This window comes from Brassica napus, unplaced genomic scaffold (assembly GCF_020379485.1).
Source record: "Brassica napus cultivar Da-Ae unplaced genomic scaffold, Da-Ae ScsIHWf_3088;HRSCAF=3902, whole genome shotgun sequence".
Lineage (NCBI taxonomy): Eukaryota > Viridiplantae > Streptophyta > Magnoliopsida > Brassicales > Brassicaceae > Brassica > Brassica napus.
In genome coordinates, this window is record NW_026016323.1 from 85243 (window position 1) to 103148 (window position 17906).

The window sequence follows — 17906 nt, forward strand, 5'->3', positions numbered from 1 at the left end:
CCAAAGACACACCAAGTTTCTCCCCTATTCACACCTACCTGGTAAGTCTTTCCCATAACTCTCCCCTGCTATACACGGTAGACGGCCCATACACACGAAGCATAAAAGGAAAAATCCCCAAACTGCATTATGGTATCCAGAAGGTTTTTACTTACATGAAGAAACTTAATTTTCACAGATTTCTTCCAAAAAACTGCCAAACCCCCCGCGTGACCCTCTGGGTCCACTGTAAAATCCTGATCATACCCTAGCCATACTTGTAAATCAACCAAAACATTTCTACACTGCATAGTTTCCATCAGAAAAAGCACCTCTGGAAAATGTTTTTGACGCATTTCCCTGAGGCGAGGAATCGTCAGGTCCTGAGGCCGCCCCAGTCCCTGACAATTCTAGCTAATTATGTTCATCGGGACTTTGGCGATCCCTTACTCGGGATCACCCTTGACTCTTTACGCCGAGCAGCGTTCTGAATCTCCATCTCATCTCCAGAAATCTTTCTCTTGTTTCCAGCCTGCTGAGCTCCTTCTCCCTTTCCATACAGCTCTTGCAGGATGCTAGAGTTAGCCCATTGTTGCTCTTGTCTCTTTCTAATGTAAGGCCTTCTTCTCTGCTTTGAAGAGTTATGAGAAACCCCGGATGGTTTGCTACCCGAAGGTCCCGCACCATATTCCGTAGGATTTCTTCCAACACAGAATGAAAGGTCCTTAGGCTCCTCAAGTTTTAATCCCATAGTCGACCCTTGAGCAGAGCATACCATGGCCTTCATCTTACCAGCACTATCATTCTCATCAGACAAACACGGCTTCTCTTTATATTGAAATGAGCTCCCAACTCTGTTAGCATTAATAGCAGAAGCCATAAGTTTCTTTGTCTTCCTTCCTTCATGAACATTTGAATCCAGAGGTTCATTAAGGTCAAGGTCAAAAACAGGTCATTTTCCAATATCAATCTGCATAGTAAAGATAGGCTTGGATTCCATACGCAGCATCGTCTTTTGAACAAAATGATCTTTATCCGCTTCATCAACTGATGATCGAATCCTCTTAATTCTTATTAACCTGTCCTGATCTGTTGCCATAAGCATATACCTCCTCATCTCCTCTAACACATCATCAGATATCTTTCTCCTTCCTGTGGCTTTGCACACATCTACTTGATCTTCTCTTAGAATCCCGTATAAGGGATCCTCCTTTCCAATTATAGGTTCCAATAATGTCAATTCACCAAGTCTCCTCTGTCTTCTATCCAAAGCCACTTCTTTCCTCTGTTTAACTAGTAGCGGGCAAACACCTTTCTCGTGATTAAGTCTTTGACACTCATAGCACCGCTTCTGTATCCTTTCATAATTGAAGTAAACAATCGAAGATCCTCCTTCAGGGAGATTCACCACTTTAGATTTCCGCAAAGGTCTCGACACATCAAATCTAATCTGAACCCGAACATAATCCCTTACTTGAGGCCTCTCTGGATCAAAAGCCACCACCTTGACTTCACCAATTAAATCCCCCAAAGCCGTAATCGCTTCCTTCGTGTAGTAGTTTAACGGCATATTTCTAATTTGTACCCAAATAGGAATAAACTGGAGGAAATCAACTGGAGGCTTCTCAACCCATCGATCAATCGCCAGCGTCCAATCATTGAAGGTGTGAACTCCTGTCTCCAGAACATCCACCAAGTCATGCTCATGATCGAAGATGAACTGAAAGCGTTCCTTAGAAAGCGCCACCCCCCTCACCTTTCCTTCCTTCTGCCACTTTCTAGGCATGTTGTATATTAAAGCGGACATCTTTTGGCAATCAGGATTCAAAATCCTTCCAATCAGGCTCCTCGAGTTCCTTTCTGTTGAACTGAGGAAGATCAGGCATATTAAAGGGCTCATCTTCTTCCTCTAAAGAGAGAGCCATCATCGCTTTATCCATAGCATAAGACATCTTAATTTTTGAAAGTACGATCTGGAAATTATTCTTCACCGCTAAGAACAAGAACAAACGTAAACTTTCTTTGAAGATTGAACCGAAAACTTATCGAAAGATAAGAAAGTTTGTATACGTGTCACCGGAAAGACTAAACAGCTGTGCTCCACTCAACGAAATAAAGGATTTCGAGAGAGAGAATTCTAGGCCCAAAAAAGGGAAAACTTTATCTTTCTTTTCCGAATAGTTACTTATGAAACAACACAACCCATATAGAGAAACAAACTTGTCTTTTCATTTTTTGAAACACAAAAAAAATGAAAAAACAAACTTGTCTTTTCATAGTCACTATTATTATTGTTTAAAAGAAATGGTTGAGATTGCACACTTTTTAATCCAAGGGTTGACCATTTGTTTTTGACAAAAACATAAAACGACACTACGGAAACGAAGTACTTTTCTATATTTTATATTTATTTTATTTTTAAAACAGAGAATGGTTGAGATTAGAATACCTTTAATCCAAGGGTTGTGTTGAGACAATATTGATTTTGAATCGAACTCTCAGCAACCCAACGGAGAAAACGCATTGTAATAATTATATCAGCAAATGCTAAATTGTTTTCAGGTTGGCTTTAGTTATATATATATTAATTTATTTTACCTATGCTTATTTGTATCACTAAATATGTTTGTGATTCTTAATATTGAGTTGTATTGAAAGGTTTCGGAATGAATAACTCTTTTTCAGATATCAGAGTTTTTTGGGTCTGATTCTAACCTTGTTATATTTCTTTTTTGCGAAGGTTAATACCAGTTAGAAATTACCTTTTGTAAATCTTACAAACAAGCTTCATTTAATGGAAAACACATTTTGGAAAGAAAAAAGAGGCAAAAATCAAATAGACAACATTCCTTCAAGAAAAAAAAACTTTTCAAATAAATGATAGAGCGAAACAAATATGGAAAAAACCCGAGTGTGCCTAAATCAATTCTGAGATTTTGGGTGGAAAGGTAATTTAAGAGGAGATGGAAAACGATAACAGGGATGAGTCTTTAAAAACACACATATATATAGATTGATAAGGGATGCTTCATCTAAGAGTTGTATTGTTTTGAGATGGAGACTATTCGGTGAAAAGATGCAACGCACCGCAGTTTTGTTTTTTTATATCATTAAATTCAATCAAATATGACCGTTGAACTTAAAACTTTTTTCTTTTAAAAAGTGATGATATCACCAGTTTTGGTATGCTATTATATATATAATTTTTTTATAATGAAAAGATACAATTTTAAAAATTAATAATATTCAGTTTGTTATGAAAATATACAATTTTTATAATGAACAGACACAATTTTTCAAACTAATACATTTCAGTTTTTTTATGAAACAACACAATCAAAGTAGTTATTTTGAAAAGACACAATCTTTTTTGACATGTTTTAGAAAAAATACAATCTTTCAACATAGGTGGGATTTACAACCTTTGGAATTAATTGGGATTGCTATTATTAGTAGATTGACGTCAAACTTTCAACTTTTATGGTCAAAACATATAGTCCTTATTTAGCTAGCTGAAATAGAAATTGGTGAATATTAATTACGCTGCAACGCAGTTGACAGTTGACACTCTGGCAAAGGGGTCCTTTTGGTCCTAAAGTAATGTCATTAAATAATCTAAGAAAAATTCAATTAATTAATCAGATTTGAATATTTATTTGGCTGCTTGAACCTACTCTCTTTGTTTCAAAATGTTATATTTTAAATTTTTCACATATTTTAATAAAACACAATAAATATGCATAATATTTTGTAATTATTTTTCCATAATTTTAAGCCAGTAAAAATTTAATAAGTGCATTTTAAGTTTTTGAAATTTGAAATTAGTTAATAAAACATGTATTTAAAATATATAAAAAAAAATTGAAACAAAATCTTTTTTTAAATATGTAATTTTATGAAACAGAGAGACTACAATATAAAATATTGAAATTAATTGAATTGGTAAACGTGTTTCAGACTGTATGCAGTGCTTGTGGGATAAAGTTCAGGAAGGAGGAAAAAAGGAGATCAAAAGTTAATTAGTGATTGATTGATTGTTGTATTTGTATTTGATCACTAATAAATGAAAAGAGGGAAAATGACTGTTAGGCAAATGATATCAATGTCTCTGAATAAGTTTTGTGAGTTTGCAGTTTTTATGAAAAATAGTGTTCCGTTAACTACATCAACAACCAAATTATTATACTATTAAACTCTATTTAGCAAATGATGTTACTGGCATTAATTTTTTTAATGAATACAAAAGCATATGCAAGTGTTTGCAAAATAATTGTATTAAAACTATCATTTATTTAAAAATAGCTTTGGTATTCAATTGGATGAATGGAAACCGAGTGAAGAGAATTAATCAAGCTTCATTAGAAGTGCCAAAAATATCAAAAGCTATTCAATTCTTTAAAATGCCTACCACCAAATTCAACATATATACACTTACATGAAAATTCATTTATAGAGTGGATAAAGAAAATTAAACAAAAGAAAAAGGTATTTAAGAAGAAGAATCATTTATATCCTTTTTTATTTTCCTTTTGTTTGGTGTGTGTGTGCTCGATCGCTGGTCAATGGGAACACTGACCCATGCTCCATTACCAAACGAGCCACTTGCAACAAACACGTTTGCTTTCACGTACAATCTTTACTATCATCTTCTTGTTATAACAATTAATCCAATCTTATATATGTGATTGTTGTATAATATAACTTAGGAGCTATATTTATTATTTATATATGTGTGTTTGATCGATGGAAGTAAGAGAGATCAGATGTTTTATGTGTGTGTAGTAAAGCGAGAGAGAGAGAAATTATAGAACTTGTGTTTCAAATTATTATCGTTTCAAGAGAACTACAAGTCCTATTTATACTACTCTCACGTCGGTTTAACATGCAGATATTTGACAAAATAATAATATAAAATGGACAGATATTTATGTCCATTTAAAGACAAGACTTGATGGATGATCATTGACTTTTCAACCTTTATCTTATAACACTCCCCCTTGATCATCCATCTTATACGTATTACGTAGTGCCTCGTTAAAAACCTGGTCACGGAAAAACCCATTGGGACAAAAACCATGACAAGGGAAAAAGAGTACACTGTCGTAATCTCCCCCTGAAAGTAGTGGACCTTGCTTCCTCGTTACAGGTCACGCAAATGCCGCATTCCGATACCATAGACGTGTTTTCGGAATGTTGTAGTCGGAAGAGCTTTGGTGAACAAGTCAGCCGGATTTTCGAATGACCGTATATACTCAATGTCCACTTTTTTATTTTTCTCGAGCTCCCTTATATACGAAAAAAATCTTGGAGGGATGTGCTTTGTTCTGTCGCTCTTGATATAGCCTTCTTTAAGTTGAGCAACACAAGCCGAATTATCTTCAAATATTTTCGTTGGCTCTTTCTCGTTGACCATTCCACTTGATTCTTGTATGTGGTGACTCATTGACCGAAGCCACACACATTCTCGACATGCTTCGTGAAGCGCGATAGTTTCTGCGTGATTCGAAGAGGTTGCAACCAGAGTTTGTTTCTGGGACCGCCAAGAGATCGCGGTTCCACCAATTGTAAAAACATAGCCGGTTTGCGATCGAGCCTTATGAGGATCTGATAGGTATCCCGCATCTGCAAAACCAACCATACCAAACTCGGGTTTTCTAAAATACTTTAACCCTAAATCAACTGTACCTTGAAGGTAACGGAATAAATGTTTTATTCCGTCCCAATGCCTGCGAGTAGGAGCAGAACTATATCTCGCCAGTAGATTAGTAGCAAAAGCTATATCTGGTCTGGTACAGTTTGCAAGATATAACAGCCCACCGATAGCACTCATATAAGGTACTTCTGGACCTAATATCTTCTCGCTATCTTCGCAGGGCCTAAAAGGATCACTCTCAATATTGAGAGTTCTACCAATCATTGGAGTACTCAAAGGAGTCGCTTTGTCCATACGAAAGCGTTTCAATAACCTTTTCGTATAGTTTGATTGATGCACAAATATTCCTTCTCGGAGATGCTCTATCTGGAGTCCAAGACAAAACTTTGTCTTGCCGAGATCTTTCATTTCGAACTCCTCTTTCATATGAGTTCGAGCATCATCAACCTCCTTTTGAGTTCCAATTATGTTCAGGTCATCAACGTATACATCAATGATCACAAAGCCAGATGACTATTTCTTTATAAAAACGCATGGACATATCGCATTATTAACATATCCTTTACTCAAAAGATATTCACTTAAGCGATTGTACCACATGCGTCCGGATTGCTTTAATCCGTAAAGTGATCGCTGCAACTTGACCGAGCAAATCTCCCTGGATTTTTCTTTCAATGCCCCTGGCATTTTCAATCCCTCAGGGAGTTTCATATATATATCGTTATCCAACGATCCATACAAATATGCAGTCACAACGTCCATGAGATGCATTTCAAGATGTTTAGACGCCGTTAGGCTCATCAAAAATTTAAACGTAATTGCATCCATTACCGGGGAATATGTTTCCTCAAAATCAATTCCCGGTCTCTGAGAAAAACCTTGGGCAACTAATCGGGCTTTATATCGTGTTACTTCATTTTTCTCATTTACTTTTCTCACGAATACCCACTTATACCCAACAGGATTTATATTCTCAGGCGTTATGACTATAGGTCCAAAGACATTTCTTTTATTCAGGGAGAGTAATTCAATTTGAATGGTCTTCTTCCACTCCTCCCAATCATGTCCTTTTTGACATTCTAAAATGGACCTTGGATCGGGATCATCATTTTCATGATCGATTTCTTTGGACACAGAAAAGGAGAACATTCCATCAACATCTTTTATCTTATTTCTGATCCATATTTTTTCATCTCGGGCGTAGTTGATGGAAATCTCATACTTTTCTGTTCCCCTCTCGTCATCTGGACCATCTTTATCTATGCCTTCTTTCAGACATTTTTCAGTTTCAGGTTCTTCTAGAACCTTTCCATTTATGTCTTCTTTCAGACATTTTTCAATATAAGGTTCTTCTAGAACCTTACTTTGTTCATCCAATTTCTTTTTCTTTCGAGGATTTTTATCTTTAAAACCCGCTGGTCTCCCCCTCTTTAATTGAACCCTAGGTTCATTCATTTTGTTTCCATCAGCTTGTTCTTTAGGAACATCAACTCTTGATGGAACATTTTCAGCGGGTATACATGATTTCGTCACCCTTCTCGTATCTGTGAATGCATCTGGTAACTGGTTTGCCAAATTATGCAAATGCACAATTTTCTGAACTTCCAGCTCTTTTTGATTCGTAGGAGGATCAAGGTGTAACAACGACGGTGTACACCAAGTAATCTCTTTAGGAATTTCTCTAATTCCTCCCCCTAATGTTGGAAATTCATCCTCATTAAAATGGCAATCGGCAAACCTTGCCGTAAACATATCACCAGTTACTGGTTCCAGATACCTTATTATACTTGGTGACATATAACCCACATAAATTCCCAATCTCCTTTGTGGGCCCATTTTTGTTCTTTGTGGCGGAGCTATCGGAACATAGACCGCACACCCAAAGATACGGAGATGGGATATATCTGGCTCTTGCCCAGATGCCAATTGTAAAGGGGAGTACTTATGATATGCACTCGGTCTTAACCGAACCAGTGCAGCCGCATGTAATATAGCATGACCCCATACAGAAATTGGGAGCTTTGTTCTCAAGACTAACGGTCTTGCAATCAACTGCAACCGTTTTATTAATGACTCGGCCATGCCATTTTGTGTATGCACATGGGGAACTGGATGCTCCACATCAATCCCCATTGACATACAATAATCATCAAAGGCTTGCGATGTAAATTCACCAGCATTATCAAGCCTCACTTTCTTAATGGCATACTCTGAGAACTGCGTTCTCAGCTTTATTATCTGGGCAATGAATTTTGCGAAAGCCGTATTTCGTGTCGTCAAAAGAGACACACTTGACCATCTACTAGATGCGTCAATCAATACCATGAAATACTTAAACGGCCCGCACGGTGGGTGGGTCGGCCCACATATATCACCATGTATTCTTTCTAAAAACATTGGTGATTCATTGCCTATTTTTTGCTGGTGATGGCCGAGTTATAAGCTTTCCTTGAGAACATGCATTACATGTAAACTCGCCCGTTTGCAAAATTTTTCCGTTTTTCAACGGATGGCCATTCGAATTTTGCACTATCTTTCTCATCATGACTGATCCAGGATGTCCTAGCCTTTCATGGCATATTTTAAATGTATCAGTAAACTTCATGTTTACCACGGCATAGGACTCAGTCGTGGTTATTTTCGTACAATATAGTCCAGAGGATAACATTCTTAACTCTTCCAATATATGTTTCCTCTCAGACTTAATGCAAAGAAATTCAATGTCATCTTTACTCATAGTCTCAATATGATATCCATTTCTTCGGATATCCTTAAAACTTAACAAGTTTCTATGAGACTTGGGGGAATACAAAGCATCACTAATTTCAAATATTGTTCCCCCTGGCATTGAAAATTTCGCTCTTCCAGAGCCCATAATAATCTTTGGATTACCAGATATTGTACTTACGCTTCCAGCGCAATATTTTATTTTGAGACTGGAGAAATATTTCTTATCTTTGATTATCGTGTGCGTTGGCGCACTATCTGCTAAACACAAATCTCCATCCATAGTCTCAAAGTTTGGCATTCTTTCTGAATTTAAAATATTCATAAAACATATATTATTAAACATTAAACATAACAAACATAACATATATCTTACAACAAAAGATATAGATACTATAATACAGTCTATTTATATCATATCGATTTATATCACTCATCGATACTCTCTGGCTCAACCAGAAAGTTTGATACGTCGAGATGAGTATCATCGTTTAAACCATGAAAGGATGGCCCAGGTTCATCAGAGATGAAGTTAGTTTCACCTCTTCCTTTCTCTTTTCCCTTTTGGGATTCTCTATACAGATCGGCTAAATGTTTTGGTGTACGACAGGTACGTACCCAATGATCTTCCATGCCGCATCTGTAGCAAACCCTCTCCTTGTTTGCCTTTTATCATCCTGGTCTTTTTCATTCCTTTCATTTTCGTGGAAGTCTTTATTATTTCTTTTATCATAGGGACGGAATCTTCTTCCTCGTCCTCTTCCACGACCATGATAACGGTTTCCACCACGTCCACGACCTCGTCCTCTCCTATTATCATAACTGGATGATGCAACATTCGCTTCTGGGAATGGAGCAGATCCAGTGGGATGAGCTTGATGGTTTAAAGTCACGAGTTGATTATTCTGCTCCGCTACAAGGAGGACTTGCATCAACTCCGAGTAACGGGTATATCCACTCACCCGGTACTGTTGCTGCAGGATTACATTTTCAGGATGGAACGTGGAGAGAGTTTTCTCGATCATATCATAATCACTTATTTTCTCTCCACATAACATCATCCTCGAAGTAATTCCGAACATCGCAGAATTAAACTCACTAACACTTTTGTAATCCTGGAACCGGAGATGGATCCACTCGTGTTTAGCTTTCGGTAAGATCACATATTTTTGGTGATCGAACCTCTCTTTTAAAGATTTCCAGAGGTCACAAGGATCCTCTTTCGTAATATATTCATCCTTTAAACCATCATGGATGTGGTGTCGTAAAAATATCATGGCTTTAGCCTTTTTCTCATCCGACACCGTTTTTGAACTATCGATGGTTTCCAAAATCCCGTTTCCTCTTAGGTGCATTTTTGCACCCACTGCCCAGGTCATATAATTATTTCCCGTAATATTCAGGGCATTAATTTCGAGCTTTGTCAAATTCGACATGATAACTGTATTCATAGAATAATATATAAATATAGTAAAGACGGGAATTTAAATGCATAACTTAAATGCATAATTTAAATGCAGAAATTAAAGGCATAAAATAAAAGCATAAACTTAAATTGCAGAAATTTAAGTTGCAAAAATTTAAATTGCAAAAATTTAAATAGCATAAATAAAATCGGGAGGCTCAGCCTACCACATGATCCGAGGAGTCATAGACTACCATATTGATCATTTTTTCAAAGTCTGAGGAGACATGGTCTACCATTTTGACTTTTACTTTTTTCAAGATCCGAGGAGACATAGTCTACCATTTTTGACCTTTTTTATTCACAGAGGCAAAGCCTACCACGTGTTTCTCTGATCGTGAAGGCATAGCCTACCATAACGATCAGTCGGGGAAGGCATCGCCTATCATCCCGAACGGAGAAGGTCCAGCCTCTCACTCCGAAACAATAATAAAATTTAAATAAATTAAGTATATTGAAATACATAAATTTAAACATTACCTCGGCTGGTTTAAGAACTTTCGGATTGATAAACCTCAGTTGGTCAGAGCTTCGTGCTGATAACGTGTTGTATAATATAACTTAGGAGTTATATTTATTATTTATATATGTGTGTTTGATCGATGGAAGTAAGAGAGATCAGATGTTTTATGTGTGTGTAGTAAAGCCAGAGAGAGAGAAATTATAGAACTTGTGTTTCAAATTATTATCGTTTCAAGAGAACTACAAGTCCTATTTATACTAATCTCACGTCAGTTTAACATGCAGATATTTGACAAAATAATAATATAAAATGGATAGATATTTATGTCCATTTAAAGACAAGATTTGATGGATGATAATTGACTTTTCAACCTTTATCTTATAACAGTGATAACTTTTTTTTGATAAAAAAGTGATTAATTATTATCTTCTGGAGTTTGTGTATGTGCTCGTGTTCTGTGGTCGGTGAGAGCACTGACCCATGCTCAAATACCAACGAGGCCACTTGCAACAAACACATTCAGTAACTATTATTCTTGTAAAAATAATTAATCAACCAGGCCATACTTTAAAGTGGTTTACGTGCCTAAGAAAGGTTTTGTTCAATGTTTATGTTTATTATAATTATTTTTTCAATAATTAAGTGAAGTTAAAAATAAGGTATTTAAGAAGACTTATTCTTGGGCACCAACTAATATGATTGTGTTATTTTATATTTTATATCTTTTAAAAAAAGAAATAAAATATTGTTAAGTTATATTATGTTTTTAAAATAAATAAAGTAATAGTTGTAGAAAAAAAAAATTTTTAAAAGATTTTAACGTCATAGCAAAACATTAAACCCTAAATCATAATCTTTAAATCCTAAATCTTTGGATAAACTCTAAACCATTGGATAAATCCTAAACTCTAAATCAAATACACTAAACACTAAAACACTAAGACACTCAAGGTTTAGGATTTAGAGTTTTAGGATTTAGGGTTTAGTGTTTAGTGTTTTTGATTTAGAGTTTAAGATTTAACCAAAGGTTTAGGGTTTACCCAAGGGTTTAGGATTTAGGATTTAGGATTTAAGATTTAGTGTTTTGCTAACGACATTAAAAAACATTTTAATTTTTTTTTTAATTATTATTATTTTTTTATTTTAAAAATATAATATAATTTGATAATATTTTGTTTTTTTTAAAGATATCAAATATGAAATAACAAAATCTTATTAGTTGGTGAACCTAGAGGTTCACCCAAAAATACCTTAAAAATAAGGTATTTAAACCTTTTTGCCAAAAGTTTTGTTACTTTTCTTTGGTTTGGTGTCATATGATGTGTTCGTGCTCGATGCTGGTTAATAGAAGCAATGACCCATGCTCTATTACCGACGAGCCACTTCAACACACACCCATGTTCGTACCCATGTACGATTTCAAATATCATCTTCTTGTAATAAATAATACCAAGATTCGATGTGGTTTCAAGACGCATCAAACTGTTAAATCATCACACTATATAACAAAGAAAAACATAACAACAAATAATTAAGAGAAACTCCAGCTTATATAATATAAAATATGAAAACTTACATTATGTTCGTCCTGCAGTATATGGGGCGTGTAAACTAAAAGAAGCTGATGATGAGAGAATTTTCACCAGCCGAGACTAAGACACACACAGTAACAAAGAGTTTCAGAGACTCCCTTACAACAGACATTACCAGTGAGGAGATAGAGAGACAGACCCAGAAAAGTATTATATTGTAGAGTGAATGTAAGAACACCAAAGATAAAAAAAAAATAAAGAGAAGATGAAATCTATTCCCCAAGACTTAGAACCATATGGATACATCTTGCTGCTTCTGCTGCATACCATCCATCGTTCCTACTACTCCCGGCATTGGCATATCATCTCTGTAATCGAATGAGGCCATATCGAATGGTGGAGAATCAAACACAAGCTGAAACCTGTTGCTGCTACTGTTGTTATGCGCAGCTTCAAAGTTGTTGTTATTGTGTGTAGTGTCGTACTTTAACCCATTGTTGTTGTTCCCTTGTAAAAACGGTTGGTTACCGAATGGAAGTTAATGAGGCTATAAATAAGCATCTTCAGGTCTCAGGGAATCGTAATATAAACAGCAATATGTGCTATAGATAGATAGATAGTCCGCTTTCGTAACAATGCATATCTTAACTCCTAATCCATCAGTTCCTACAAAGACTAGGCTTGTGTTAAGTAGATTGTAACGTATTGATAAGAACACCTGTGATTTAAGAAAAGATAATGTTTATATTGATTCAGAATTTTTTTTTTATTTGCTAGATAGATAGTCCACTTTTGTAACAATGCATATCTTTAGGTCTCCTAATCCATCAATTAAAGACTAGGCTTGTGCTACATAGATTGTAACGTATTGATACGAAATTGTGATTTAAGAGGAGATAATGTTTTATTGATTCAAAACAAGGATTACAAAGAGAGCCTTCCACACGAGAGACTCTTCTCTCTTTACAACCACTTGATCAAATCATTGATATCTCTCCCCTATACTCTTGCTTATAGACTAATTAAATACTCACAGTACCAGATCACAGTTATCCCAGATCCTCTGACCTGTCTCTTATCATTATTCATTATTCCTTATGTACTTCTAGAAGTTAGCCAGCACATCTTCTTGTAGAACCTCTTTTCACTCTATTACTTTAGTTGGGACTTTCCCTCTCTCCTCCTGTACTGATGCAAGATAGGAGGTGGCTGGGCCTCTACCGTAACAGCTTGCTCCTTGTTAATCGCGTCCCAACGCCATATAGTCCCGTCCTCGGAGGCAGCAAGAATTGTGCTACAATGCCATGGAAAGAAACAGAGTGTATCAGGAATCAAATGCTTTGCATTTTTGTTTAGAGTAATCACTGAGTCATAAAAATAATAAAGTTTCCAATGCATTGGTGAGAGAGAAGATGAATATACTTTCCATCAGTGGACATAGCGGTTTGCCTGATCACCGACTTTGACTGATTGTGCGATAACCTATATAGCAACAGAGAATCATGTCAAAAATACAACAAAGACACCAAAGTGAAGCTTATTCATTTGTATTTGAAGAACCGAAAGTAACTTACACTGTAACCAAAACAGGAGGGCAACTCTTTAAATCCCAGACATAAATCTTGCCTTCCTCATTCCCTGATGACCAACCAACCAACCAAGAATGTTTCACAAAATTCACAAGAATGGTTTCAAGTATAGATTAGTGTATATATTATAGCTTTACCTATTGAAAGATAATTGAGAGAGAGGTCGCAAGAAAACTTGATAAACCAGAGATTACAATTTGGAATAGGGTATCTAAGAAGAACATCTGAAGTACCCTGCAAACAACAACAACACAAATAACTTTAGACTTTAGTATGCATCCCCATTTAATTAACTGAATGTCTCTGTTGTGTATGGCGTAAAATGAGATCCTAACCTCTCCAGGAGAATTCTCTTTCAGTATTGGTTCCCACAGCAGTATCTCATCACTCTGAATAGAATACAAGTGAAACCTTTCGGTTTTTAGCTTATTCCGACCAAATGAAATATGATCGTAATCCATTATTGACTCGTCGACTAACCTTTGAAAGAATAAAGTCACCAACCCAACGGTTACAATCAACAAAATCTGTATGAACCGAAGCTGTAAATACCTACACAGAGAAGTAATGTTACATCAAGACATGTATGTCACTCGTTGTTACAAAAGGACGAAGAAACAGAAAAATACTTACAGGGAGCTCTACAAATTTTGTTGGGAACTTTGATGGATCATCCTTCCATGTGAATGACTTCTCGACATATGTCCAAAACTCTGAAGGCAGCCAAAGAATAATAGAGAGATCATACAAACTGAAAGAGAAATGAAGTTCCTTTCAAGTGGGCTCGGTTTTAACTCGTACCTTTCATTGACCATATCTTAATAGTGGTGTCCATACCACAACTAACAAAACGGTGCTTATCAGAGGGATGAAAATCCTACAAATTTACAAAGATAAAGATGGTTATACTTGAAATGTCTTTATATATATTAATTGAAAGAAGCATATTGGCTTACCACACTTATAACTTCGTTTCGATGACCTCCAGTTCCAGCAAATATCAGAATACAAATCCCAGTTTCAACGTTCCACAATCGAACAGATTCATCCTGATCCAATCAAAGACCGGAAAAGCTCTTAATCCTCAACCAAATAAGTACATTTTAGAGAGATCTCAGAGAAGAGACATCATACCTTGCTAGCGGAAAGCACAAGTTGAGGTTTCAGAGGCTGTGTCCTGATTTCGTTCACTAAATCCCCGTGGCCCACAAGGCTCTGCATTGCATATGTGAGAGCAAATATTATACAAACATAAAACATCCATAAAGTACTTCATGTCGTTCTAAAGCGCTATTATATACGCAATAAATAATACCTTATGAATCTTTTCATTGTTTACGTCAATGACTCGGATTATGCCTTTCTCTCCTCCAGCCACAACAAATGGGTTCCCTTCAACGCCACACGCCCAGCTTGCAGTGTTAAATTCCTCCTCCTTCTGATATCCAGAGCACATAAGACATATATATATATATATATATATATATATATATATATATATCCTCAATAAAACTTTTATTACATGGAAACTATTTAATATGTGGACTTGCTTACATCTTCATCAGCGAAGGCGTACAATAAAGATATGCTTCCATCTTCAAGACAATTGTACAGATTAATCTACACAATAAGACATAAACCCAATGGCAGTAATGAGATGTTATGACTCGACTCAGTCAAGTTAAAATGAAACCAAGATATATAGAGCTATCAAGTTTAACAGATTAATTTTAGCAAAAAAAAAAAAAAGTTTAACAGATTAAAAAGCAACTCTCGACAACGAGTGTTAAAATCCGACAGGAAAAAATAATGATACTTTCACAGACAAGAACCTGAAAACATTAATGGATTCGAAAAAGAAGAGATCTTTTTTACCCCATTGCCACCAGCGGAGACGAAACAAGTGAAGTAACGAGCATCGATGAAGTTGAAAGCAACAGAGTACAAAGGTGTCTTCCCTTCTTGAATCTTATTGGTCAGTTTGTACGATTTCTTGTTGGATGGAGTCAAAGACCCGACAAGTGATTCGTTTCCTAAAGTTATCTTCGACATTTCAAATCTCTTCTCTCTCTCTCTATCTCTCGGACACCTGCCCTTGTTTTATAGCCATGCAAGTCTCATGCAACAACAAGTCTTTGTACGTATGTGCAACAACCAGTCCGTGAAAGATATTTTTGTTAACAAGTCGCTCTCATGCAACAACAAGTCTTTAATTTGTAAGTCTTTACAACAACGAGTCCTTGAAAGATAAATTTTGTTAACAACAACAAGTCTGATTATCTTTCAACAACTAATCCTAGATCCTTTTAATTATTTAGAATCTTTTATTAAAATAATAAAATAATCAAGTAGACCATATTTAGACATGATCGAAAATTTTGAAGTTGAAATGATACATAATTTTTTACTTAATATTATAGAAATTGACGTCAAACTGAATGGTGAAAATATATACTGTACTTAATTATTAGTGTTAGTTGAAATGGAAATTCGTAAAATGATCCACATTGGTGAATGTTAATTACGCTGCAATGCAGTTGACAATTTACACTCCAAGTTAATGTCATTAACTAATCTCAAAAAAATTCAATAACTTAATTAATAAGGTTTGAATATTAATTACGCTGCTTGAAGTTGAACATACAATATAAATGATTGAAATTAGTTTAATTGGTAAACGTGTCTCAGACTTTATGCAATGCTTATGGGATAAAGTTTAGGAAGGAAAAAGAAAGGAGATCCAAAATTAGTTAGTGACTGATTAATTGTTGTATTTGTATTTAGTCAATAATAAAAAGAGAGAAAACGACTGTTAGTTAGGGATATGAAATCAATGTCTCTGAATAAGCTTTATGAGTTTGCATTTTTTTTTTTGAAAAATAATGTTCCATTAACCACTTCAACAACCAAATTATTATAATTAAACTCTATTTAGCAAATGATGTTAATGGCATTAATGTTTTTGAACAAAATTGCATCTTGATTTTTTTTTTTTTTAAAGAATACCAAAGCATATGCAAGTGTTTGCAAAATAATTGTATTAAAAATATCATTTATTTAAAAATAGCTTTGGTATTCAATTGGATGAATGGAAACCAAGTGAAGAGAATTAATCAGGCTTCATTAAAAGTGCTAAAAATATCAAAAGCTATTCAATTCTTTAACTCATCTTTAAATTCTAACTCACTTGTATTAAATTTCTTTAAAATGCTTACCACCAAATTCAACATATATACTTACATGAAGAATAATTTATAGAGTGGATAAAGAAACTAAACAAAAGAAAAAGGTATTTAAGAATACCTTACATGCATGAAGAATCATTTATTTATTATTTTCTTTTTGTTTGGTGTGTTTGTGTGTGCTTGATCGCTGGTCATAGGGAACACTGACCCATGCTCCATTACCAAACTATCCACTTGTAACAAACACATTTTCTTTCTAGTACAATTGTTAGTATCATCTTCTTCTAATAACTAGTATTAAACCAATCTTATATCAGTAGTAACTATTTTTCTTTTCTTTTGGAATGCGTGTGTGCTCGTGTTCCGTGGTCGGTGGGAGCATTGACCCATGCTCAGCAACCAACGACCCACTTGCAACAAACATATTCAGTAACAATTATCATATTCTTGTAAAAGTTATTTAATCAACCAGTCCAAAATTCAAAGTAATTTAAGTCCTTAACAAAAGGTTTGTTCAATGTTTATCCGAATTTAGTTTTTCATTAATTAAATGGTTAAAAAGAAGGTATTTAAGAATACATTTTATCCCGAAAGTTTTGTTTTTTTCTCTTTGGTTTGGTCTAGTATGATGTGTCTGTGCTCGATCGCTGGTTAACAGGAGCACCGACCAATGCTCTGTTACCAACGAGCCACTTCAACACACACGTTTGCTTTCAAGTAAAATTCTAACTACCATCTTCTTGCAATAAATAATTCCAAGACACGCATACCACTTTTCAATCATCACGATATAACAAATAAAACATAACAACAAAAATGTAAGACAAACTCCAAATTATATTATATAGTATGAAAACTTACATTATGTTCGGAACTGCTTGGTGATCGGGCATCATTGATTTGGGCATTCCTCGAGAGTCGAATGTTGCGGAAGCTGTTACTAGGCAGCGTCCAAGACGGCGCCATCGTACTGGTATCCTGCAAGAGGTTGAGAGACAAATTATGATCTATACAAATAGCCGGTGTGAGAATATGCAGGACACTGATCTATGGCGCAGGAGGTCGGGTTTCAAGAAGAGATTCTCTAATCACGAGACTTGGCTTCTCTGCCGCCCAGAAAGAACTGAAGTAGATTGGGATAAGGGGATATGGTTCTCTCACTGTACCCCTAAATTCTCCTTTATGACATGGCTGGCGATGCTAAATAAACTATCAACCTTAGACAGAGTAGCTACTTGGAACAGAGGGACAAACCCAACCTGTGTTTTATGTAGTGTTGAAGTGGAGACAAGAGATCATTTGTTTTTCAAATG

The 17906-nt window shown here is 35.4% G+C and overlaps 2 protein-coding genes and 1 pseudogene across 2 annotated transcripts; all 3 read right to left on the reverse strand.

Annotated features, from left to right (window-relative positions):
• Window positions 1-837: 837 nt before the first annotated feature.
• Window positions 838-3685, reverse strand: LOC106453899 (annotated as a pseudogene).
• A 5103-nt stretch (window positions 3686-8788) lies between these two features.
• LOC125603075 lies at window positions 8789-9714 on the reverse strand. Its single transcript, XM_048774332.1, has 2 exons — window positions 9129-9714; window positions 8789-8946 (listed from the first exon to the last, which is right to left on the reverse strand). The coding sequence occupies exons 1-2, from the start codon at window positions 9712-9714 to the stop codon at window positions 8789-8791; spliced, it is 744 nt and encodes a 247-aa protein (XP_048630289.1).
• Window positions 9715-12701: 2987 nt separating this feature from the next.
• LOC106365963 (polycomb group protein FERTILIZATION-INDEPENDENT ENDOSPERM-like) lies at window positions 12702-15715 on the reverse strand. Its single transcript, XM_048774372.1, has 13 exons — window positions 15284-15715; window positions 14963-15028; window positions 14724-14846; window positions 14543-14623; window positions 14365-14457; window positions 14210-14285; window positions 14042-14121; window positions 13889-13960; window positions 13744-13797; window positions 13546-13642; window positions 13394-13457; window positions 13242-13301; window positions 12702-13113 (listed from the first exon to the last, which is right to left on the reverse strand). The coding sequence occupies exons 1-13, from the start codon at window positions 15458-15460 to the stop codon at window positions 12972-12974; spliced, it is 1185 nt and encodes a 394-aa protein (XP_048630329.1). The 5' UTR covers window positions 15461-15715; the 3' UTR covers window positions 12702-12971.
• Window positions 15716-17906: the final 2191 nt, after the last annotated feature.